The following is a 24,696-nucleotide window of genomic DNA, read 5'->3' on the forward strand; positions in this document are numbered from 1 at the left end:
ACAAACCTGTTTTATAGAACAGTGAAAAACCACCAGAAAATATCGAGTTAAGGTTTGTAATTGTGTTCTCCAGAGGCATTTACTAACACTGGCAGATTAGTAAATAGCTCTTTCTTTTTCTTTTTTTTTTCTTTTTTTTTTTTTTGGTGGAGCATTACACCCTTATTTTGTCCATTTATTCCTATCAACCTCATTTGACAGTAATGCACCTCTAGAAGTGCTTCCTCTTTCCACTGGATGTCTTGGGAAAGTCAGTTCAAAACTTGGGACTCTCATCAGATTAAATACTTTGAAAAAAAAGTGACTGATCATTGTTGTTGTCACCTTGTTTTTTTTATGGGATTTGTTTTCCCTGTTCACTTTGTAGTCCTAGAGAAAAGCCCGAACTTCCTTGGTAAACAAGAAAAACTTTGTTTAGAATAGTAGGTAGGTGGTTCTGGCTGTAAACTATGATTTGTGTTTTGTGAGCTTTGATGTGTACTGTCAGAAGTTATTTCATTAATTAGAAGATCACTGAATTATTATGATTGTCACCAGAAGCTAATTACTGTATAGCATTGCCATATAGGCTGAGCTGGTGAACAGGACAGGGGGAACGTGGGCCTAATTAAAAGCTAGGTCAAGACCCTCTTTTGGTATAAGCACCTTTATTGTGGTAAAGAAGCAAAGCAAGAACAAATAGTAATAAAAAAAAAGCCTACTTATTTAATTACAAATGTTTGATTTCTTTTCCACTAAACATTAGCAGCTCTTTAAAGTGAATGTGCTATAAATTTGAGGGGTTTTGAAATCCTGCAGAATAGAAACAGACTGTCAGGAATTTGTAATTTAAATAAAGAGGAAATTCACCAATCCTTCCCATATCGTCTGCAACCATTACAGCTGTGTGCCAGAGGTACGCTGCCAATGCACACGCACACAAAGAAGCCCCCAGACATAATTTTTATTGATTTGACTTGGAGACAGAGATGGAAGGAACAAGTGGACAAATGCTAAGACCAAAAAGTCATGCCTGAAGCTGAATGGCAGTTTAGTTTCTTTTGATACGCTCAAAACTATGTCAGTCCGTTCCATGAATATTTCATTGTTTTTATTTTAAACAGGAAGATGATCATGGTGCTAATATGTTCCCTCTTTCAAATTCTTCTCAGATTATTTATTTCCTTGCAGGAAATACTGTGTTGCATAAAAGGCCAATAAGATTCTGAATAAATCAAGAGTTTAATATATTCTTTAGATGTTGTGTGAAGAAATTCTGTTCAGATTTGCAGTCAATGGGACTGTCAACTGGCATGGGACTGCAAAGGGTCCGTAAGTTCACATTCATTTATCATTCAAGTGTGCTTAGTGTTTTCCAAGAAAGGTAAGTTTAAGAGATCTGTAATTACTACACATATTCAAAAAACCAGAAAACTAGATCACATGGGATAGGAGAATGGAATACCAAATATTTTCTCCTTAGATCTGTTGCTCAGTCTCAGCTGTGAAAAGTAATGTTTACATATCCTTGCCATTCAGAAGGTGTTCAGTGACCTGAGAGAAGGAATTAATGTTTCCTAAATAAATGGTTTCTCACAAAATGGAGAATTCTGTTCTGTGCTAAACAATTACACCTGTTGGCACACTGATAACCTGGACATGATTAATTAACATGATTTGGAGAGGAGTGAAAAAAGGTAAGCAGAAGACATCTTGAGTCGTTAATTGCCCTGGTATTTGAGAAATTACGTGTAATTAGTACTTAATTAGAGCTTGGGTAGAAAAAACTGCAAATCATCACTGTTTCAGTTCCATATTTGTGACGTTACCATTCTGATTCTTTGTGAATCTCAGAAGGCAATTTTGGTTTGCACTTTTAGCAGGAGATTGGTATGTATGGGGCAGAATATATGGCCTATTTTAGGTTCTTCTTTGAATGGTTCATTGATGGAAAAATTCTGTTAGAGCAGCAAGGAATGCCGACTCTCAGATGAAATGCTACGTACCTTCTGTTTAAGGTTGCACTGAGCATAGTTTTACAGCCTTTTTCTCTTATCCTTTTTCTTACTTTGGTATTTGGCTTTTTCTCTATAGCATGGGTGTCCAACCTTTTGCCTTGCCTGGGCCATATGAATGAAGAGGAATTGTCTTGGCTTGCATATAAAATATATAAAGTAGTTTATATATGTAAGTAACAAAACTTCTTTGTAAAAATATATTTCTTATTAAAACATAAAAAAGAGGACAACAAAAACATAAAACTGGTGGGATATTTGGCCTTGTTTTGTGAAGGCAGTGCACAGATAAGTTGAAACAGCACAGACAGCACAGACAAGCTGATTTTTCACCTTGAAGATGCCTGTTTAACTCATTTAAATGAATGATCAAATCCATCAGAAGTGCTAAATCTGTGAGCTATTTTTCATCTTCAAGTTCTGGCATAAGTTTTCCTTTTGATTCGAAAAATGAAATGTTATCATTGGCAATCACTGCATTTGGAATGTGTCTCATTCATGGATTACAATGAGATTGAATATGACAGGCCTGAGAGTTAGTATTTTGCTATCTTCTCCACAGTGTTCTGTTCCCTCTGTAGTTTGCACCAGGACTGTGTACAACTGACTTGTGAAAAATATTACTAAAAATCACATAACGGTAAAAGTTTATGAACTAATGATGCTGCATCATTAGTTGTCCCAAGCTGCATGTTGTCCATGGGCCACAGATTGGACATGCCTGCTCTAGAGCATGTTCTGTATGGGGCAGAGGTTATAACAGCTGACATCTCTTTCATGTCCTCCACCTTCTCTCCCTCTTCAGCTTTCCTCTTCTGCTTGTTTTTCACCCTGGTCTTTTTGGATGTTCTGTGCCTTCCTCTCTTCTGCTCTCCCTGCCTCTCCACTGGTCTGTGTGGGATGCAGTGGTGGCTCCATGTAGAGTTTTTGTGAGCAGTACTGCTTTAAATTAGAAAAGGAGTTCTGGCCTTGTGAAAAGCAGTAGAACTTCATGATTTAACAACTCAAAAGCTAGTATTTCATTACCGTGCAACAATTCTGTACGTAGCAGTTTTAAATTATTCTTTGTTTTCCTGCCTGTGGCAGGGGGGGTGAAACTAGATGATCTTTGAGGTCCTTTTCAACCCAGGCCATTCTATGGCTGTCCCAATCAGACCGTAGGAGTACAGGGGCTCTTGCTTGCTGCATGTACCAGCTTAATAGCATCTCTTTTCCTAATCCTTAAGACAGAAATTGTCAGCACTGGAGAACAAAGCAAGTGTTCACCAAAGCCTCATTATTAGTGTAGAAATGCTAGTGATGGAAACAGCATGGGCCGGGATTGAAGAAAAGTCTGTCTTCCAGCCAAACTCAAGTCAGCTACATTTTACCATGTTTAAAACCATGCACTTGAAGTGTTTTCTCCCACAGCTTTCTTACAAAGGCACATAAAAAAGTATAAGGCTACATTTTTTTTTTAATGTTTCACTGTTTCAGCTGAAGCTTTAAAAATCATATTTAAAAATTTCTCCTTAATTTCTTCAGCAGTTTCTGTTACACTGTGAGACTTTTAGAAATCGTTCCATAGATTCATAGATTCATAGAATCACCAAGGTTGGAAAAGACCTACAAGCCATGCTGTAGATCTTGATCCAGTTTCATCAAGTAAGTGGATGTATGTCCTAGCACAAAGGGAACCTGGGGTTTGATCATTTTGCTGAATATTTAGCTGTTATGCTCTGTATGTTATGGCTAATCTTACATAAGGTCAAAAAAGTAAATGCAGCTATGACATCTTTCCCGCAGCACAGCAAGCTTTCCTGCCACTTTGTCAGGGATGCTCAGCTATGGCCTAAGGTTTTGTCATGCCTGTTAATGCTTAAGCAATTTTGTAACTACAAGGCAATTTTCTCGTGGCTTTGAATTCCCAGATTCTCAGAAGAAAAAGTGCTTATTTTCTTTCCTAGCATATTGAGCTACCAGAAGAGAAAAGGAGATAATGTTAAGACAATTATGAGTTGTTTGAAGGAGGGGACTGTCACACTAATTGCCTTTCACTGTTTGGATGCAACTAAAAGAGCATAAAGTCAAAAGGATTTCTTAACAGTAAAAGAGATTATAATAGAAGAGAAACTACCAATTACCCTGTTGATTGGCTAAACTCGCCCAGCTGCACAGAGTGAATTTGAAACCTGTAATTCTTTTGAATGTGAGTATGGTGACAAAAAGTCATTCTCACTGCACATCTATCCTAACTAACACCTAACCCCCTGTGATGATGATAGAGGCACCAGCTTCTCCAGACTCTCACAGCTGGCATCTGCATCAGTCTTGTTGATAAAGACACTTCCTGGAGAGCATATGCTGTGGTTTTTTTGTTTCTTTGTTTCTGTAGCGGTGTTCCCTTGGGGTGGGTTCTGGGTCTGGCCATGTTCAATATCACAGAATCACAGAATTGTAGGGGTTGGAAGGGACCTCCAGAGATCATCGAGTCCAACCCCCCTGCCAAAGCAGGTTCCCTACAGCAGGTCGCACAGGTAGGCATCCATCTTCATCAGCCACTTGGATGAAGGGATAGCAAGCATGCTGATGATACAAAGCTGGGAGGAGTGACTAACACACCAGAAAACTGCAATTCAGTGAGACCTGGACAGGATGCACAATTAGGCAGAGAAGAACTTGATGAGGCTCAACAAAGGCAAGTGTACAATCCTATGTCTGAGGAGGCTTAATGCATGTGTTAGTACTGGTTAGGGGCTAACCTGCTGGAAAGAAAGGAGCTCTGTGGAGAAGGGCCTGGGTGTCTTGGTGGGTAACAGATTGGCCATGAGCTAGTTGTATGTCCTTGTGGCCAAGAAGGCCAATAGTATCCTGGGATGCGTTAAAAAGAGCACTGCCAGCAGGTTGAGGGAGATTATCCTACCCCTCTACTCTGCCCTTGTGAGGCCACATCTGTATCCAGTTCTGGGCTCATCAGTTCAAAAAAATCAGGGACTACTGTAGAGAGTCCAGTGGAAGGCAACAAAGCTTATGAGGAGCCTGGAACATCTCTCTGATGAGAAAATCCTGAGAAACCTGGGACTGTTCAGCCTGGAGAAGAGAAGACTGAGGGGTACCTTATCAATGATTATAAATATCTAAAAGATGAAAGTCAAGTGGATGGGACTGAGATCTTTTCACCAGTGCCCAGTGACAGAACAAGAATCTGGAACAGAAGTTGAGAAGCTCCATATGTATGTGAAGAAAAAATTATTTACTGTTAGGGTGACAGAGCACTGGCACAGGCTGCCCAGGGAGGCTGTGGAACCTGCTTCTCTGGAGATATTCAAAACCAATCTGGATGCTTCCTGTGTGACCTGTGTGATTCCTGCTAAGGGGAACTGCTTTGACATGGACTGTTGAACTAGATGGTCTCTAGAGCTTCCTTCCAACCCCAATGATTCTGTGATTTATCTTCAGCACCTGTGTATCAAATAATACTAAAGCAGCTAGTTGAACTTCACGTTAATTAAGTAATAAAAATTTAGATGGAATCTTACAAAGACCCTCAAATACATGTGGAGTTACTGTATGTGAATATTTTTTGAAATATGATATGCTATACTAAACAAAATACATTTTTCCTTAATTATACAGATTTCTTCTAAATTATTTTATATTGAAGTATGGAAGGTGAGAATGTCACATGCCCCTTTAAAATTTAGATTAAGAACAACAACAAAAGAATAAGAATTTCCTTGCAAATGATAATTTTAATACAAAACAACACTCTTCTTGAATTGGTAATTCACTTCATGTAATTACATTTACACACACACAAAGAAAGGATAAATTCAGATATTCTTTTAAAAATCCATTTATTAAAAAAAGAAAAAAAAAAAAAAAGATCCAGCATACATAGACAGTAGTCAGTTTCAAAGTCAGTAGTCATTAGTTTAAAAGCAAGAATCCAAAACAGAGCTGTTAACCACACACTCAAATTGCTTATACTGGACAACTGTATTTAAAATATTTTAAAGCCTGTTTTGAAGAACACCACCCTCATAGAATCTAAATGTAAAAGAAGGATATTAAGAAAAGTGATTTTTTGAAGCCTAGGTGTAAGAAAACTGATAATGACAGTGAGATATTAACATGTCAACAATGAATAAATACAAGAACTTAAAGTTCACACCCACCAGAAATCTCATAGATCATTCTTCTTTTTTTTTTTTTTTTTTTTTTGAAAAAGATACACAAGATTCAAATGTCAGAATTATAATGTCAGAACTGTTTATAATGTCAAGTGATGCTTGCTGCATACTTTTAGTATATTTTATTGATCAAACTAGAACCTGAGATAATTGCAGATGATGGAGCGTATTTCTTGGGCAAAGGGACATGGATTTGTAGTGAATTTAGATGGAAAGCTTTTTCCTATGGAAATTTAGTAACTGTTTATTTCAACCTGCATCAATCCATGCACTAATTATTTTGTCTTAAGTTGATGATTCTGAGAGCGTTTAGTATTAGTATCGTGGCACTGCCAGCCAAGGAGTACTTATAACTGTAGTGATTTGAGACATCTTGTTGCAAACTTGAGTCTATCCCAACAGAACCAGAACCAGAACAGAACTAGAAATTTTCACTTTTTAGACAACCCATATAATTACATTTCAGAACACCGAATTACTCTTGTCTATTAAAAAGAAAGGTTGAGTTGTTTTAAACTGTTTACTAAGAAAATGAGGCATCTGTGATCATGCCATCTACAAATCTCTTCTCTACACTCCTAACAACTACAACTACCACATTCAGAGATGATTGCAACCCAGTTTGAAAGAAGGTAGAAGTCTCAAAGAGACTAAATGGCTAAAATCTTTCGCCCAAGTATCTGGGCAGGACAGACATACCATAATTTGTACTCCCTGTCAATAAAAGGCAGGAAGAATGCAGCTATTAAAGTCTGCTTGGCAGAAGCCAGCAGTCCCACCAGTATGAACTAGTCATGATACTTCTTACCTTTTGTCTCATGCTGCCATGGCAAAGAGCCCAGTGAAAATGAATTGTTTTGCAAAGAAAAACATATAAGTGAATGGACACAAATCTCTGGAAACCAGATGATGTTTGTTCCAGTGCCTAGAAAATCATTTGTTTTAACCATTCTTTGAAATTCTAATTTTACTCTACAAAGTAAACAAAATGTAATTCCAGTGCTTCTCTAAAGGTTAATTTGAAAGAACAGTAGCTGAACCTTGCCAAAAGCATTAAAGCATCACATTATTCTAATTTAAAGATGTAATAAAATCAAGAGGATGCACATCTCTGGAACACTGAGTTGACTGAGGTATTTCCCCAAGAATCTGCTCTTATTTTGAGCACTGATTAGAGCAAATGTTAAGTTAATGCAAACTAGGCTTTATTTTTCATGGACCCAGATAGAAGCCAATCCTACCTATCACCACACTAAAATAGTAGGTTAATGAACCTACACTTGAAATAATAAATGTATTAATTCCATGTCTTCCAGAAAGGCTGCTTTTTACAATATCATCACTGTTTTATTGATTACCCTGAGGTGTTCATAGAAACCAAACAAATTATTTGTACTGCATCAAATATCTTTTCTATTACACATGGGCAAAAGTTTGTGTTGTGTAGATGCCATGGTCATTAGTGAGAGACAGAATAAAGAAATGGAAAGATGTGGAATCAAGAGTGAAAATTCCGAGGGAGAATTTTTCTTAGAGTTGGTGGGTCAGTACTGTCTGGGCTGGTTTTCACAACATCAAGCTCTCTGAATGTAAGAAATATTATCTTCCCTGAGTTGACAACACAGATGCAACATCCGTCACTGAATCCTTCAGATGCTGTGCCGCCTGCCGTTCTGTATGACTTTGATTACATTGGAAAGGTCAAAACTTTTCGTAATCAATTCCATTAGATCTTCGTCTTTCTCCACACCAGTGATAAACTCTTCTAAAGTCAGTTCCCCTAAAAGGAAATCAGCTCTTTAGGAACCAAGGAATGTAACAATCATTCTCAATGCAACACAAGGCCATTCAAGCTGAGTTGCATCCCTCAAAAATATATCTCTATTCTTCCCTGCTGGTATGCAAATACAGGAAGAATATTTTCCAATACATTCCTATTTTGCAAACTCCAGAATTCAGACTCACCTTCCTCTGCTAAAACAGATCAAAGACTGCTATCGCAGAAGTCTAAGCCAACTGTAGTGCTTAGACTGAATTTAGCTGCACAGACCTATTCTTACCAAGGTAACTGGAGTTTATCTTGTAGGTGGCTTTACCAGAGACTAGGGAATGATTTGCTGAGGATTACAAGGCATGGCCTCTATGTTAACTATTAGGATTATCTAGAGCCAGGATAAGATGTAGTAAAAAATCTATTAAGTGGTTTGCTTAGAGAAATTATTCTAAGCAACTAAAATAGCCTTGTTTTTTTTAGATTTCTTTTAGAAAGTGATTTTTTGGGGGGTTCATGGTAGAATCGGGTAATACTTTGGAAGTTTCAAGACAACTACAAAAGCACAAAGGTTAGTCCAAGGCATGTGTCTGCTGGCAAGGTACACTTGAGTGTACACAGTTCTCCATTTAGAAGTTATTCCAGTGATGCTGTTTCTCTCTGAGAGGGGAAACAGAGCTTGGTTTAAAAGGAACACTGATTTTTCCCTCTGGGAATGTTTAAAGTTTTAATTCAAATCATAAAAATGAATGATTTCTTACTGAAATAATAAATTACAAAAGGCCAGAAGAAGAGAAAACAGCTGGATGACTTAGTGCCTGTTCAGTTATGTGGTACTGTCTGCATTGTAAGCAGGTTCATATGCACACTATTACAGTGAAAGGACACGTTCTGATACAAGTCCTGGCACTTAGGCTGCAGCAAGAGGAGTATCTGCTATTTCAAAGTAACAATACCAGAATGCAATTGTATAAAGAGTACTGCAGTTACGGGTGAGAAGTTATGCTGGCATGCCCAGGCTCTCTGGGACTGTCTTAAGCCTCAGATTTCCTTCACATAATGAAAATAAATTGGAAAGCCGTCAGGAGATTTGTTTTAGGAATTGCTCCCCGCAGCCATGAGATTATTTCTTGTATTTTAATGTGATGAAGGAGATCACAACTTATTTGTCGATTTACATTTTATTTTTATTTTATATAGATGTATATTTAATAAGCAGCTAAAAGATGATGGCATAGTTTAAGATAAACTTGGAAATTTTTGTCTTATTCCTCAGGTTGGTTTAATCCTGCTGCTTTGCAGCCATTTAAAAATAACTAGCTATGGAAAGCAGCTTGAAATAGGGGCATTATGAAGAGGATTCTGAATAATTCATGTTCTCACATCTCACTGCTAAAATGTAAGACACACAAATTACTTTTTCAGCTAATTGTCTAGCTCAGATACAACTATTACTTGCAGTGAACAAATATCAACACAGAGGCCAAAGTAAAAATAATCATAGTATTGAGGTTAGATTCTAGAATACAAATTTGTTGTCTGAAGTCTATTATTTGCCTTCGCCCAAACAATGGTTCCAGTAGGTAGGCAAAAATGCTTTACCAATCATTCATATGTACCACAAGAGCATTATTTATGTTCTAATTATATATTGCAAACAGCTTTCTTAAAAAGAAACTGTAAATACACAAAGTAAGACCTCCAAATAATGAACAACAATATAAAAGCCTAAAATCCTGCCTGTTTCTGATCTTGCTCAGCAATGCTTTTCTGATGTTCCTAATGTTGTTGTTATAATGTTATTAACGATTTCAGTAGATTCCAGTTGAAGGAGGATTTTCATGGTTAGAAATAGGAGGGAACATATTCACGTGACACATCTTATGTTAAAAACAACTCCAAAGCAGTGAGTTAGATCATTACTTTCAAACTGCAAGTCCAATTGGCTTAATCTAGCTCTCTTGAGAAGAAACAATAGCATGTGTCTTAGCATATGTTAACATTCAGATTCTGAAGAGACACCAAGTATGCTGTCCAATCTTTTGAACACAGCATGTGCAACCTTGCATCTTGGTTTTCTTCATTTAGGCAAGTTAAGTCACACGTTTAGGCAGATTTTTGATCACATTGGTTTTGCTGAGCAGCCAGAGGACTGGCATTTTGGATGAACAGTGGAAGACCTTCACATTTTAGCTACTACTAGGCACAATTCCTGTGCTAAGTTAATAGAGGCAGTTGATTTACATTTCACTGTAAATTTGAGAGAATATACATTCAGATTTTCAGTTCTTCAGCTGTATGTTCAGCTCCCTTTCTGATCCTGCACTCCCTCATGGCGGGCTAAATACTGCCAATACCAAGAAAACCTGGATTCTTACCATCATTGTTCACATCTATCTTCTGAAATATCATGTTAGTGAATTCTTCAGCAGTCATGTTGGTCTGTCCATTAATAGCCTGGATAGCCTGAAGACAGAAATGCAGAAAGTTCTTTCAGACTTTTTTCCTTCAAGTCATGAAAACAATACACTGGCAACTGCAGTAATTGGAATGCAGCTCTTTAGTTCAACAGCCCTTCAAAAACACTAAATAAATTGCTATTTCAAGTAAATCTTCAGTAATGAGGATTGGAAATTTAATTAACATCACACAGCCTGAAGATTAGAAACTGCATTTACATATCTCTGAAGGTCTTCTGAAAGCATGTGACACCTCTGTTGTTCAACGCACTTATTCAATCCACACCAGCACTTTTTTTTTCCACCCTGGAGAGATCTCTGCGTTCAGGGAGTGCCCTATGATCTGTGTGATTTAAATATAGTATTATTTTTCACAGCTGAAAGCACTTGATGAGAAAGCTAAAGTTTATCTTTTATTAAAACATGTTTAACTTACTAATCACTAATAAAGTTAGAGTGGCAATCCCAGAAGTTGGCAGAATTCAGTTGTCCTCCAAAGAAATTTAAAAAAGAAGTCTCCCCTCTACTTTTTCTATGGCAAAGGTATCCAAGAATAAAGATACAAATGAATACTGCAAAATTCTGTCCCATTCACTGAGGCAATCATTTTTGCATAATGTTGATTATTCTGGTCGATAAAATAGAAGCTTATATGTTAATAAAAGGCAGTGCAGATGCAACAAGCATATACTGACAGAGCCAAACTCAAAATCAATGTAATAATTATTTATTAAGTGACAGGGAAAATAGATAAAAATATATATGTAAACACACACGTATGTTCTATAATGGACACACTATAGACATTTTTTAAAATTTTAAAATCATTTTGAGATGAACTGTACTGTATAGAACAAATACACCAGTCATTTCTTTTGGTATTCCTGATATTATTTTAGAAATCATCATGTTTAATTAAAACTTATGTTAAATGAGTTCAGCACTGATAAGGAATTCCTGACCATCAATGTCTACCATACTTTGTACAGAGTACCCAGAAATGGCAAGAATTTTACAAAAAACAGGTACATAATCTTGTTTGTATTATTCATACTTCAGATACTCCTTGATATAAGTCTGACCCCAGTGCAGCCTTCATAATGCTGTACCTCTGTCATAGTTAATTTTGTTGTAGCACTGAGAGTAAAGCAGTCATTCCTGATGTAGTTGAATCACTGACTACCATAGAACCCCTCTAAATAATAAAATAAATTAACTAGGCAGTTAAAAGAGTGCTGACAGGGTGCAAGGTAGTCTGGGCAGAATTTTGATGGCTTATAATGATCTGCTGGTCCAAAGTTCGTATAGCTGTAGGGACCAATGAAGTTTTAACTGGACTTCTTTGGTCTAAATTAGAGTCTCAGATCTGACATATCTTTTTGTATAAGCCTTTGTTTACCCATGCTTGGTATAAGCAAAGCTCTTAGCGGCTGTGAGCCTGCATTTTTATGTCTGTTTAGTGCCCATTTATTTTAATCTAACCTAAGCAAAATGACTTGTGTAGGTTTAAGTTCCTTTACTCCAGAAGAGAAGCAAACACCTGGAAGCTTGAACGGTTTTAAAACAAGTTAAGCAAAAAAAAGAATCTTTACATTAAAATGATTTTAATTCTCTTTTCAGATAAAGCACAAGACAAAGGCAGTTGCATCAGTACCTTCAAGTGAAAAATGGTTGAGAATATCTACACTAGAAAGATGACATTAAAAGAGAAGAAATCTGGGCTGTGCTGTGCAGACTCTCCTGCCCTTAGAACAAACACTGTTCTTCATAAAGGGATGCATCAATTTCTTCTGTTTGGTCACATGGCTAATCTGGCTCTGGCTCCTTTTATTTGCGTCAGTAGCTCTTGAAAGTGCCTAGCCAGGCACCAGGAGGAAGACAGAATTCGGCAAAAGTAAGTTCCTTGTTTATTATCATTTAAATAACTATTTAGATTTTATGTTCCCTGCAGCAGAACCTTGATCTTCATATTTGCAAGGAACCCTATAATACTTTTCAGATGAAAGCAGCTACTGAAGTGCAGAAGAGTCATTCACTAGAACAAGTTGAAAAATATGGAAAACATTTTACAGAAAAAAATTACCCTGCTTTGTTTTCATAGGCTTGAAATTGACCCATTTTTCTGCAAAAACTTCTACAATATTTGAATAAAAATGTCTGTTCACGATTTAATGACAAATTATTTTTTTCCAATTTAATTTTAAAAAAAAAAGAGTAATGGCATTTACAGTAAACAAATCTAAAAGCCTTTCAAAAAGAATTAAAACATTGAAATGTTTTGATGACACCTATATTGTTTCCCGCATGAAGTTCAATTGGAGAGGCCATTTTTCCACAACAAACTGGCACAAACCCTTGTAACCATCTGTTTTATTCATTATGCTACCTCAATTCTACCCTGCCTCACGATACAGTTTATCAGAACAATGTTTCTACTGTTTCTACAGTTTTTCACTTTCACTAAAGCAGCATACAGCTATAGACCTATGGATTAAAGTAAAACACTACTGTTAACTTCAGTAAGCAAGAAGCTGGTAACCAGAGTGTCGCTAGCTAGAGCAATTTTGGCTTTACAACTAGTAAAATACAACAGATGTGGAACCATCGTTTCAGAGACAGCACGCTATGCCAGATGCAATTGCTATTGGTCATAATTTGCTTACCGCAAATATGCTCAATAGTTCTTTTTTGTCAATACATCCGTTTCCATCAGCATCATATAGCTTAAAATACCATTTCAATTTTTGGTCGATTTTTCCTCGTATAACCAGATTTATTGCCGCTATGAACTCCAAGAAGTCTATAAATCCATCCTAGGAGAGAAAAAAAACCAAAAAAACCTGTTTAACAACATTGGCTTTTTGCTCATTCTGGCATTCACAGAAACAGGTCATCGAATTCACTATAATACAAGCTGATTTATAAAGCACCTTAGCATAGAAATTTCCCCTGGCATTTAGAAAGGATGAGCTCAACTGGAAGCACTATAGGAAGGAGTGTTAGCACAGGCAGTTTTGTTCTCCATGGAAAGCTGTGGGGGAAGCAAATCACAGCAGTTGTTTTTGACATTTTTGAGAAGAAGAAAAAACAGGTTTGTGGTAGACTTCCACATAAGAAAAAGGGGAGTCTTGGATATCCAACTTCATACTGTTGAGACGTTTACTATGGAGCTGCTCATGTTCACATGGGTACTGCAGAAACGTGGATGTTTTCCACTGCAACAGAGCTGCTCCAGGAGTTATTAATCTGAGAGATCATGCAATAAATATTGTATATGGTAAACAATAACCCAGCATGAGTGATAGATACTGTAGTTTATTCATATAAGCATCAGGTTTCTCTGACCAATAAATTTCACATGAGATATAAAGCCTTCAAGTCATAAACAAGTTTCTGAATAGTGAGCATGGGGGGTAATCATAAGGAAGAAGCATTTCAGATTGATTTAATTCCATATGTTTTACTTCCTTCTCTGATGTTACTGAAGGAAACTTGTCAAGGTCCATGGTCAAGTGGTCTACGCTACCGTGACAATTCCTCTGTTTCTGTAAAAATCTGGTGACGGTGGAAGAAACAGTTGCTGAATTTGGAGACTACTAGCTCCAACTGCTTGCCATGTGGATATAAAAAGAATTAGCAGCTGGTAAATTTAATCTTGTGATCTTTATATTGGTCAGAATCCAACCACTTGGAAAACCTTGGAAAGACTGTCATCAGATTTAGATGGCTTGTGGCTGAGAGATTGGATGAATATCCAGTAGGTTTAACATGTTACTTATTTTTATTGCCTTACATCAACACACATCTTGCCTTCTGAGGTTTCGCAATCACCAGGCATTAGTCTGTCCTCTAGACTGCGCTAAAGTAAAAGAAAAGAATCTTTGTAAAAGTTTGTTGTGGCCATGTAGTGCTTGTTTTGGTTTCTGTGCAAGGTGCAAGGCACTGTAGTACCCAAGTTTCAAATACACCCTAGTCAATGTATATGTAGATAGATATTGCACATGCATAACTTTTGCAGGCTGAACATTGCTTCACAGACTCTCTGCACAGGTCCTGTCATTATTGCTGTATTTACTTTAATTTTAATTACAGCAAATTTGCTAAAGACAAAGGTATTTCTCAACCACAGATTGCGTTAAAATGAAATGTAACAATAACTGCATGTAGTTTTCAAGCAAGTTTAAGTCCATCTCTTTGGTAAAGAGATGCTTTACCAAAAAAATGACACAGTATGTACCACAAACTTTTTTTTTCTGGAACACAAAATTGGATTCCAATTTTGGAAATACTATTTCAAAGCAATACTGTATCAGATACTTTACTGAGGGCTCCTTCTACTTTACTGATTATATTTCCAACCCTGGATTTTATAGCTCTTCTAAGAATGTGATCACATTGCTGTCCCTTTATAGAATTTCATACTATTCAGTTAAATTACAGATTAATTTTAGGCTTGATAGATACTCATGGCCAGGCTCATTTTCTTTTTTTCTCCCTTACATTTCTTTTGAGTTTTGGAAAACAGTATTTTGTTTGCTTTCTTTTATGTCTTTCAATTCTCTGGGTCTGACCAAACCTAACAAATAAACAAACCAAAATACTTCTGAAATATATCTGAGACAACGTGGTTTTTAGAAAAGCCCCAGTCACATGGAGTTGTAGACATACAAAGACTGTGAACACCATGCTAACCTCAAAAACACCAGGAATAGAAATACTAAGAAGCCCAACTTTATCTGCACAGTACGGAACCAGAAGCACTGCACAGTGGCACTGATAAGAAATGTGCCATTTCTCCTTTATGCACAAAAAACGTACATGGTAGGTAGAAAAGAAAATACTTGCGTGATCTGAAAGCTGTAGAAATCTCGTTAGACATCCAGAGTTTTCTCAGATAAAAAGAAATATTATGCTTTTTATAGTAGCATACAGGAGCCTCAGAATAGCTCGTTAAATAATGGAAAAATCATAACAGTAACCTATGAAAATCATCCTGTAGCTCTACGAGTACAATAAATAGTACAATAAACGTATTATGATGTTATTAAAAGAATACTGCAGTGCTGATTTACCCATCTGCTGCTCTGTAACAAATACACATTATCTATGTCCTCACATGTCTCTGGGCTCTCTAAAGCCTCATGCTGTCCACAGTAGACATGCTAATGTATCTGTTGCTTATTAGGAAGTCACTCAATCTCTAGAAAAGGGCTACCATAAAAATAATAAAATAAATAATAATAAAAAGTTTAAAAAGAATAAACAGAGCTGTTTATTAGTGGAAGATAGAAATACTTTCCTTCTGTCTTTTATTGTGCTATTCCAAAAGGCTAATTCATGATATTTTTTTATTTAAAATAGTTAGTATTGGTGAAGCCTGCTGTTTTGTCATTTTAGGACACCAGGATGGAGGTACGTGTGAGTTGATCACCCCTTTGTACTTTGGTGGTAGTGTGTTGCCCTCAATACCACAGGTGTCTGGAGTAATGGTGAATTCATACTCACTTCCCCACCTGCACACATGAAGACTGCTGGGTTAAACTCACAAGATATGCTCTCAGGATAAAGGTAAAGGAGTAAAATCTCCTTTCCAAAATAGGAGAAAACCTCCCAAAAGCAGTACTGAGAAACAGGCTGGAGAGCCACCAAAAATGCCCCCTACACTTCTTTTATTTGCTCCTGAGTAAGACCTCCAGACTTACTCCTTGGCTTAGCAAAAATAACTAACTAAATTTTTAGTCTTTAACAGCTTGATCAAGTGAACTAGAAGGTTAAAGTCAGATCAGACCACGTGACTATCGTGCACAGCAGTTCCTTTGGATGCTGTGTTTAAGTTACTTAGATCTCATTGACAAGTGTTTTTGAAGTCCTTTGTAACAAGGTTTGATTCACAAAACAAGCCCAAAAGCAGACTCCTAAATTGGAAGGAGTATTTTTGGATTACATGACACAAATCCTAAGGCCCTGCTCTCCCTGCCCCCAGGCCCCATGGAGAAGTGCAGGCCCTGCCTGCAAAATGGCCATCCTGGGCTTGCACTGCCCTATCCAGGAAAGCAATCTGGGCTAGCAGCTCCCCAGCAGGACTCTGGCACATTCACTCCAGCCCCTACAGGGATAAGTTCTCTCTCTCTTCTCAAACACTTTCCAAGACCTGGATAGCACTCTGCACCCTCTGTACAAGCCCATGCTTCCAAGATGAACCTCACACCTGAAGGACATGCCTTGGACACCAAGCCTTTGGATTTTCTAAGTTAATTACAGCCATCAACTGATGTCAAGCAGGCATTTATAAAACAGTGTGGTGGAGATTTCACTAATTATCATAGAATCACAGAATGAATTGTGGAATGGATTGTGTTGGAAGGGACCTCAAGGATCATCAAGTTCCAACACCCCTACCACAGGCAGGGCTGCCAGTTGCTAGATCATGTACTATATCAGAGTGCTGACGGCCCCATCCAACCCATCCTTAAATAACTCCAGGGATGGGGAATCCACAGCCTCTCTGGACAGCCTATTCAGGAACCTCACCACTCTCACAGTAAAAAACTTCCTCATGAGATCTAATCTAAATCTCCCAACCTTTAGTTTAAAACCATTACTCCTTGTCCTATTGCTATCTACCCCTATAAAAAGTTGATTTCCCTTCTGTTTGTAAGCTCCCTTTAAATTTTGGAAGGCCTCAATGAGGTCTTCTCTTAGCCTTCTCTTTTCCAGGCTGAACAGGCCCAGTTCCTTTAGACTGTCTTCATAGGAGAGGTGCTCCAGCCTTTGGATCATCTTCATGACCTCATCTGGATCCTCTCCAAAAGCTATGCACCTATAGAACTCCTTCCTGTTGTTTTTAACATCCTTCACCAAGTCTATTTCTATGTCTCCTTTGGCTTTCCTAATCCTATCTTGGCAAATCCGGACAGCATTCCAGTATTCTTCCCAAGTGACTTGCCCTTGCTTCTGTTGCCTGTACTGGCCCTTCTTTTCCCTCAGTTTGAACAGCAGATCCTTGCCTATCCATGCCAGTTTCCTGCTTCACCTGCCTGCTTTCTTATTCTGAGTGATTTAGAGCCCCTGTACTCTCAGAAAGGCATCCTTAAAACGTAGTCAGCTTTGTTCCACTCCTTTGTCTATAAGAACAACTTCCCGAGAGATTGCATCCAACAGTTCCTTAAACAACTGGAAGTTTGCTCTTTGTCAGGCCCACGTTCCTCAAGATCATGAACTCAACAAGGGCATGGTCGCTGCAGCCCAGGCTGCCTCCAATCTTACTATCTTTAGCAATCTTCTCCGCATTGGTGAGCAAGTCCATCAACAGTTCACGTCTGGTCAGGCTGTCCAATACTTGAACTAGAAAGTTATCAACGAACTCCTGAAGTCTCCTGGATTGTTTACAGCTTGCCGCATTGTCTTGCCAGTGGATATATGGGTGATTGAAATCCCTCATCCCTCTGACAGAATAAGAGTCTGTGAGCATGAAATTTCTTGTAGCTGATGCAGGAAGGCCTCATCAACAGGTTCATCTTGATCAGGTGGCTTGGAGTAGAGCCCAAACACCAGATGTCCCTTATTGGTCTCATCCCTAATTTTAACCCACATACTTTCTACTTGACTGTTTCTCAGAGGGAGCTCCTCACAGTCTATCCACACTTAAGCATAAAGGGCAACTCCCCCAGCTCTCCAATCTCACCATCCCATCTAAAAGCTTATAGCCCTCAATGATGCTGTGCCAGTTATGTAAATCATCCCCCCATGTTTCAGTGATTATACACAGTAGAATTTGTCCCTTTCATTTTAGAACACCTGTAGGCATCAGACTAATTTCAGAACAAGTTTCCATGCAGGCAAAAATGACAGTCTGAGTGCCTTGATTCTGCTAGCAGAAGCTTCTGGCACTGCCCAACTCCTGATCAACCAAAGGCTGTTCAGAGATGTTAGGATCAGAGAAAGAGGACCAAAAGCAAGCAAGTAAAGCCTTAGGAGTCCAAGCTCAGTTCCCCAATATTGGTGAGCTTAGAAGATACGTGAGCTGGAGCTGGGAAAGTCTGGAGAAAAATATTCATGTTAAGAACGTACAACTAAATTGGTTTTAAGCAGAAGTTAGTCTAGATCAGGCTAATCACAATGATACAGCCCACATACTCAAAGGAATGGTGGCAAGGTCTGAGGATTTACCATCAAAAAACTGTTGTTTTTTTTTTGTTGTTTGTTTGTTTAGTATGTGTTCTCTACATGCTTGAGAATAACTGTTTTGAAAACCTAGCTAGAAAGTAGCAAATGACAGGTGACATCTTCCTTTGTGCCGAACACATTAAGAGTTACGTACAGCTAGACAAAGGCAAAATGGTGTAGAAAAATGGGGTGGTTCATTAGTTACGGGGTCTGCTGAGACTACAGTAATTTAATATTAGCTTTTTATGAGATGTTTTTTGTTCAGAATGTTGGCTTACGTACAATTGAGTCTGCTGACTTTTATTCAGTCAGGATAGCCTGCAAAGGAAAAGCAGGACAGTAAAAGAATGGCAGCCTTATGCAACAAGAATTAGTACTCAAACCCTGTAAGACTGAAAAGGCCATTATGCTGATTCCTAGAATAGTGTTGCTAATCTTCACAGATCCTTAAAAAAAACTCTCACAGCTTCAAATTATTTGAATGCAGATTAAAAATCATTGACTTGGAAACTGTGAATACACAGCCAATGCAAAACAGTGCAGTTACTCAAGGGTGGGCTAGAACAGCCAGATCTGGCATTTTGGCTGTGTAGCTCTTGAACATCGATTTCTGGTAGCATTGATGCAGCCCTACTAAGATTGCTGCTGAGTTAGCCAGCCATCTCTTGCAGCACACAATAGTTACACATACAGAAAAGCGTGGTTTCTATTCCTGTAAAACTCTACTAATTGTAAATTTATCATCTCACTTAAGAGTACTGAGGACTCATATAATAACATACAAAACAAATTGGGGCCTTCTTTCAATTTTGTCACTGAAAAATCTCTAAACTGCACAGAACTCAACCCAACAGCAGGAAAATAGCTCAACAGACTTCATCTGGATTAGCAAGAATGCAAATATAGACTGTTCAGGTATTTCAAGCCCAGGGCTTAGAATGTTAAGCCACCTACCCTCCCCACCCCTTATGCTATTACCCTCCCTCCCTTCTTAGACTATTACTTAAGTCTGATAATGTAGAGGGAAGAACTTAAGTATATATTGGCACAGGTCAAAGAGCAGATTACAACAGCTCAGAATAAATTGTGTGAAATTTATAGCTAATCCCGTGTGCTCCTCCATTTCATAGTATTGATCTCTCCATTCTCAGAAAAGTAAAGGTGGATTCATTTTGCTCCATTTAATCTTCCTCAATTTCAACTCCCTGAGTCTGATGTCGGAGTTTGGGGCCTGAAGAGGACTCCAGATCTCTGCCAGGCTATGGCTGGAATCATCAGATTCCTAAGTAAACAAAGATAACATATGTCACAGTGACAGAGGGGAAACTCTTGACATGCAAAGGCTGTTAGGTAAGGATGAAGGAAGAAGCAGGAAATTAGGAGTGGCAAATCATTACGCAGTTTTGTGATAGGTGCATACTCTCTGTTACATAAAGAGGCCAGGTTATATTGACCAAACTGTTATGCAAAGTTCTGCCTTGTCCAGATGAAGATGACCATTTTCTAAGCTTGGTGGCTTAGAAAATACCAGGCTTTCAGGAATGCTGGCAAAATTTGCGGAAATCCAAAATGCTAAGGTGACCAACAATTACATATTTTTTAAATCTCTCCTTCCCCCTCCATCTGCCCAACCCCTTGCAATCACTTACTATTTTCTTTCAAGGTTATTGAGCAAGGAGGGAGACAAGGATGTCACCAAGGCACAGGGCTGGGGCTTACAGCATGATAAAACAGTGTCTAGGAGAGCTGTGCAGAAGAAAATTTTGTGCTCAAATGATGTAGCCCTCTGCCATCATCTCTTGGATGATTCAGCTTTCTCCACCCCTAATGTTGAACCTTTGCTCGTGCTTTTAGGAGCAACTTCCTCGATATATAACAAAGCTGTAGGTAAGACAGAGTAAACTAAAAAACACAACCATAATCACAAAGCCTTCTATTTTTCAGCAAATTTCTTGCTGACAGTTCAAGCAAACTTTTCTTTTTTGACAAACCTATAGAAAAAGAACTCCAAGGACATAGATGCATTCTAGGGGCAAGGATACTCTTTTTTTTTTAGTGGCAAAGATACACTCTTTGGCAAATAATCACAGGTGCTCCTGCATCATATTTTAGGAATTAAAGTCTCAAAGGTTGTATGCAAGAAGAAGGTACATTTAGTGTCACTAATTGGGTTTGTAACCAGGTTGGTTAAAAGATCATCTGATTTCTGTTGCACTTTTTCTGCAATTCTTATTCCCAAAGCTCAGATCACTGACATTGTTTTCACCAACGAATATGTTAATCACAACTGCGCATACTTTTGGGCTTAAGCAATGCTTAAACAATAAAGGGGAAAAAGAACAAAATGTAAACTAGGAGTAGTCTTCATTTTCTCTACTCATAAATAATAAGGCAATAAATAGAAATAAATGACGGCTGTCCTTTTGAAAAAAACTTAATATTTCTTTTTTAAAAAACACAGAGATTAATGAACTCTTTCCCATTAAAATTATTGTTCTCTTTATCTATATAATAACTTAACAAACAGTGTTTAAAAATAATTATGATTAAGTGTACAAAGTTAATCTGTATTGCCTGCTCATATAATGTGACAAAATTACAGCGTTAGCTGGTAATGGGAGTAATATACTCAGTAATGACTGTAGAGTACATTCTAATCTGTTTATACTTAAATGAAAATTTCAGAGAAGCCCTACATACATTGTTACAGAAGCGTAATTGCTTCAGTTTTGTGCATGGCTTTGGTCACTGAGTAGCTGCAGAGAAGACAGCTCTAAACCTTTCCTTATAATTTCCTTTTGTAAAGGACCTACTGGCTGGGCTGACTTAACCCATGAATCTCAGGTGCTCCAATGGGAACTGGACACTGACCTCATTTTAAGATTCCACTTAAAGAACCAGCTTTTCCATGGTTGATGGTGCAGTGCCTTTGCCAGGAAATTACTCTGACCTAAAACTTTTAGACCAGAACTCATACCAACAAATCTTCATTTAAGAATTCAAAAATAATGACATTAAGCAAGGGGCAGTTCTACTAATAGTGATAAAATAGTCTTTGAGCTGGTAATGTCACACTATCACAGCATAAGTTAGTACTATTACAGCAGTAAGTCCTGTGACAAAGCACTAGAAAACAAAATTAGGGTTGCAAAATTGTACCAAAGATTGTCTGAAAGTTCTTAGAAAGTGAAAGAATACTACAGCTTTTTCAGAATCAATATAAAACTGGATTTAAAAAAAAATTCTAGAGGTAGTTAAGAAGTAGAACAAAGACATTCTTTAAGACAGACTATAAATGCGTAGTGTTTAGTGGAACCAGACTAAATAGTTACAGAGCATTGTTTCTGTTCTATGAATTTTTTTTTAATAAGGGTATAGTATCTTTAAATGGCACTTAAGCACAGTGACAAAAATAATATAACTGCACTACTTTGAACACAGCAAACTATAATATCATACTTACTTACAGTAATCAGACTAGTTACTTTATGTTTGAAATAAACTTATGCAACATTACTCCAAGATTAAGGCATAAGCAAACTGTCTGGCTTATTGGTTTTGTTGCTTTCATTGCACTGTGTCCAAAACTGATGTGAAAAGGATATCTACACTTACATGTCAACTCCAAAAAGCTAAAATATTTCAAGAAGAGCTGCAGACTTTGAAGTAAGTGCTGTAGACGTGTTGCTTCTGACAGAAAGACTATTTCTTGCTAATATACATCTCTGTTCTTATTTTAATCTAGCCCTTTGTTTAGAAGCTAATAACTGATTGACACACAGGTTTTATTGCAGACTCTACAATGTGACAGCTATGATTGTTGCAAAAAGTGTTTTTTGAAGTATTTCCTGTTGTGCAAACTTAATTAGAGGCAATTGTGAGAATGAAGAAGGATTCAAAACCAGAAAAAGCAAGAATCATATTACTCTGAACAAAGCGATAGCACTATCCATGTGCAACACAAGAATCTTAAGTAGAAAAAATAAATAGCATGAAATGTAGTGTATCTTGCCAAGAACAGTACCAGCCTATATGCCTATATGGCTCTTGACCACTTGCTGTAGTGTGTAATGCATTTGTTGCTGCTGCAGCCTTACATCTTTGGTTAAGCTGGTTGGTTAGAGTAAACTAGGACAAAAGTATTTGCCCTGAGAGTTTTTTCAGCCTGAAGAGATCCCTAAAATTATGCATGCAGCTGAACTTAAATTTGTGCAAATATTTGAAGGCTAAGAATTAAAATAATAATAATAAAAAAAGTCTGAGAAAATATTCCTATGGTTATCATCCATTGCCAACTAACTATCACATCTAATGTGAATCAACTTTGGTAATGTCTCCAGAGATGAGGATGCAACAGTGTAGGCAAATCCTTGGTTACCCTAGGAACATTTAGATGAAGACAGTGCAGGAAATGAAGCTCAACTAGAAAACAAAGTTTCAAGCAAAGGAGAGTTGGCAAAAATACCCTGAGTAATTCTAATCACATTCATTGGTGATGGGAACAGTTAATGTGTAGGTTTCAGGTCGTGTTTGAAGTATTGCTCACCAGCAACTCTTTATGACTTTTTTATGCTTTCACAGGAACATGGAAGGCAGCTGTTGTGTAGTGATATGTAACCCTTGCATATTTGGGTCATGTTAAAAAAACAAACAAACAAACAACATTTTCATATCAGTGAAAATATTTTTCTGTTTCTTATTATGATTAGGAATTGGGAAAAGTGGAGAAACAAAATAACCCAAAGTCATTTAGTTATATTAATCACCAAAACATATATGAAAAATATTAAATATTTCTTTGTATGTTTTTCTGAGAATATGAGCTGCACCTCTTCTTTCACACAGAATTTCATGTTCAAATTACTTGCATTTCCTTCTGCTATGATATACAAGAATAGAAACTTGCCTAATCCAATTCATGCCAACATAGCCCAAGAAGATAACATCTATTTATAGTTAGACCACAAATTCAGACAGTGAAAAGTCTACCTGAAAATCACTGAAAATCAAAATAATAAAGGCACAGAAGTACAGTAAGGAAGGAGCAAGGATGAGAAAATGAGAAATAGCAATCTGTCTCCCAACACTTGTCAGCACTGTGCAAAGTAGAAGGGGTGAAAAGAAACTTTTCTTTGGGGGAAAATAAAAAGGTTTTATATTTAGTTTTCATTGCTACATACATCACTTGACACATAACTAAGTTCCACTGAAGTAACACATTTTTGCATTTCTTATTATCTGTTCTACATCTAATAATCTGCTCTCAGACAGAGGGCTTGAATTTTGGATGGCCCTTTGCGGAGCCAGGAGCTGAACTCCATGATCCTTATGGATCCCTTTCCACCCAGGATATTCAATGATTTGATGATTTCTTTTTGCAGAGGAACAAGATAATTTTTGTTGCTTATTTTGGCATGAGAACTAACATAGCAGCATCCCATTTTCTGTATATTGTTTCGTATAATAAATGGCAGTATAAATGTCCTTCACAGGTTACAAGAACCCAATCAATCAATTCTTGCAATATTTGATCATTAAATTTAGAAGTTCCACATCTTTTTTCAAATTATAAGAAGTGGATGACAATGCTCTGTTCTTTTTTTATTTAAAGTGAGAAGGCTTTTTAGAATAAGTTTTAAGTAGTACCAGTGATGACTACAGATTTTACTCCATAATTCTGGTGAAGAGAAAATAACACTTTCACTGAAACGTCAATATAGCAGACAATTCTTTTCTAGGCATATTTTCTTCTTTAACACTGGTGTAACATGATTTTGAATTATACAGGAATCTCTGAAATCTGTTATATATTCTCACAGAAAACCAAGTATACATCAATATATTTGCCAACTACTTAAGTACTTTAAATAAGCATAACTGTTTCCTCTCTAAAATTCATCACTAGGCTACATAAACCAGGGCTGCATGACAGTTATGCCTGAACTGAGATGCACAGAGAGTAAAATAAGCACTTTAGCTTATTTTTATTTGCTACTCGTCTTTGGTTGTAGATTTTTCAATTTTTATTACAAATAGCTTAAGAATGAAGACCGTGATCATTTTTCCCATAAATGGCATAATTAACTATGCCATTTAAAAATGAACTTTTTTTGCACTTACATTTTAAAGAAAAC

The 24,696-nt window shown here is 37.3% G+C and overlaps 2 protein-coding genes across 3 annotated transcripts in view; one reads left to right on the top strand and one right to left on the bottom strand.

The window, feature by feature from the left end:
• Positions 1 to 24,696, top strand: part of LOC128091853 (uncharacterized) — a 265,583-nt gene that overhangs the window by 126,442 nt on the left and 114,445 nt on the right. The window lies entirely within an intron of this gene.
• GUCA1C (guanylate cyclase activator 1C) overlaps positions 5,788 to 24,696 on the bottom strand; it is a 48,371-nt gene continuing 29,462 nt past the window's right edge. For both annotated transcript variants that reach the window (XM_052705285.1, XM_052705278.1), the window contains exons 2-4: positions 13,060 to 13,209; positions 10,316 to 10,403; positions 5,788 to 7,946 (exon numbers count right to left, since the gene is read on the bottom strand). In XM_052705285.1, coding sequence (XP_052561245.1) covers positions 7,816 to 7,946; positions 10,316 to 10,403; positions 13,060 to 13,209 — 369 coding nt within the window. In that variant the 3' untranslated portion in view covers positions 5,788 to 7,815. The remainder of the gene's footprint in view (positions 7,947 to 10,315; positions 10,404 to 13,059; positions 13,210 to 24,696) is intronic.

This window comes from Tympanuchus pallidicinctus, unplaced genomic scaffold (assembly GCF_026119805.1).
Source record: "Tympanuchus pallidicinctus isolate F22 unplaced genomic scaffold, pur_lepc_1.0 scaffold10, whole genome shotgun sequence".
In the NCBI taxonomy this organism is placed as follows: Eukaryota; Metazoa; Chordata; class Aves; order Galliformes; family Phasianidae; genus Tympanuchus; species Tympanuchus pallidicinctus.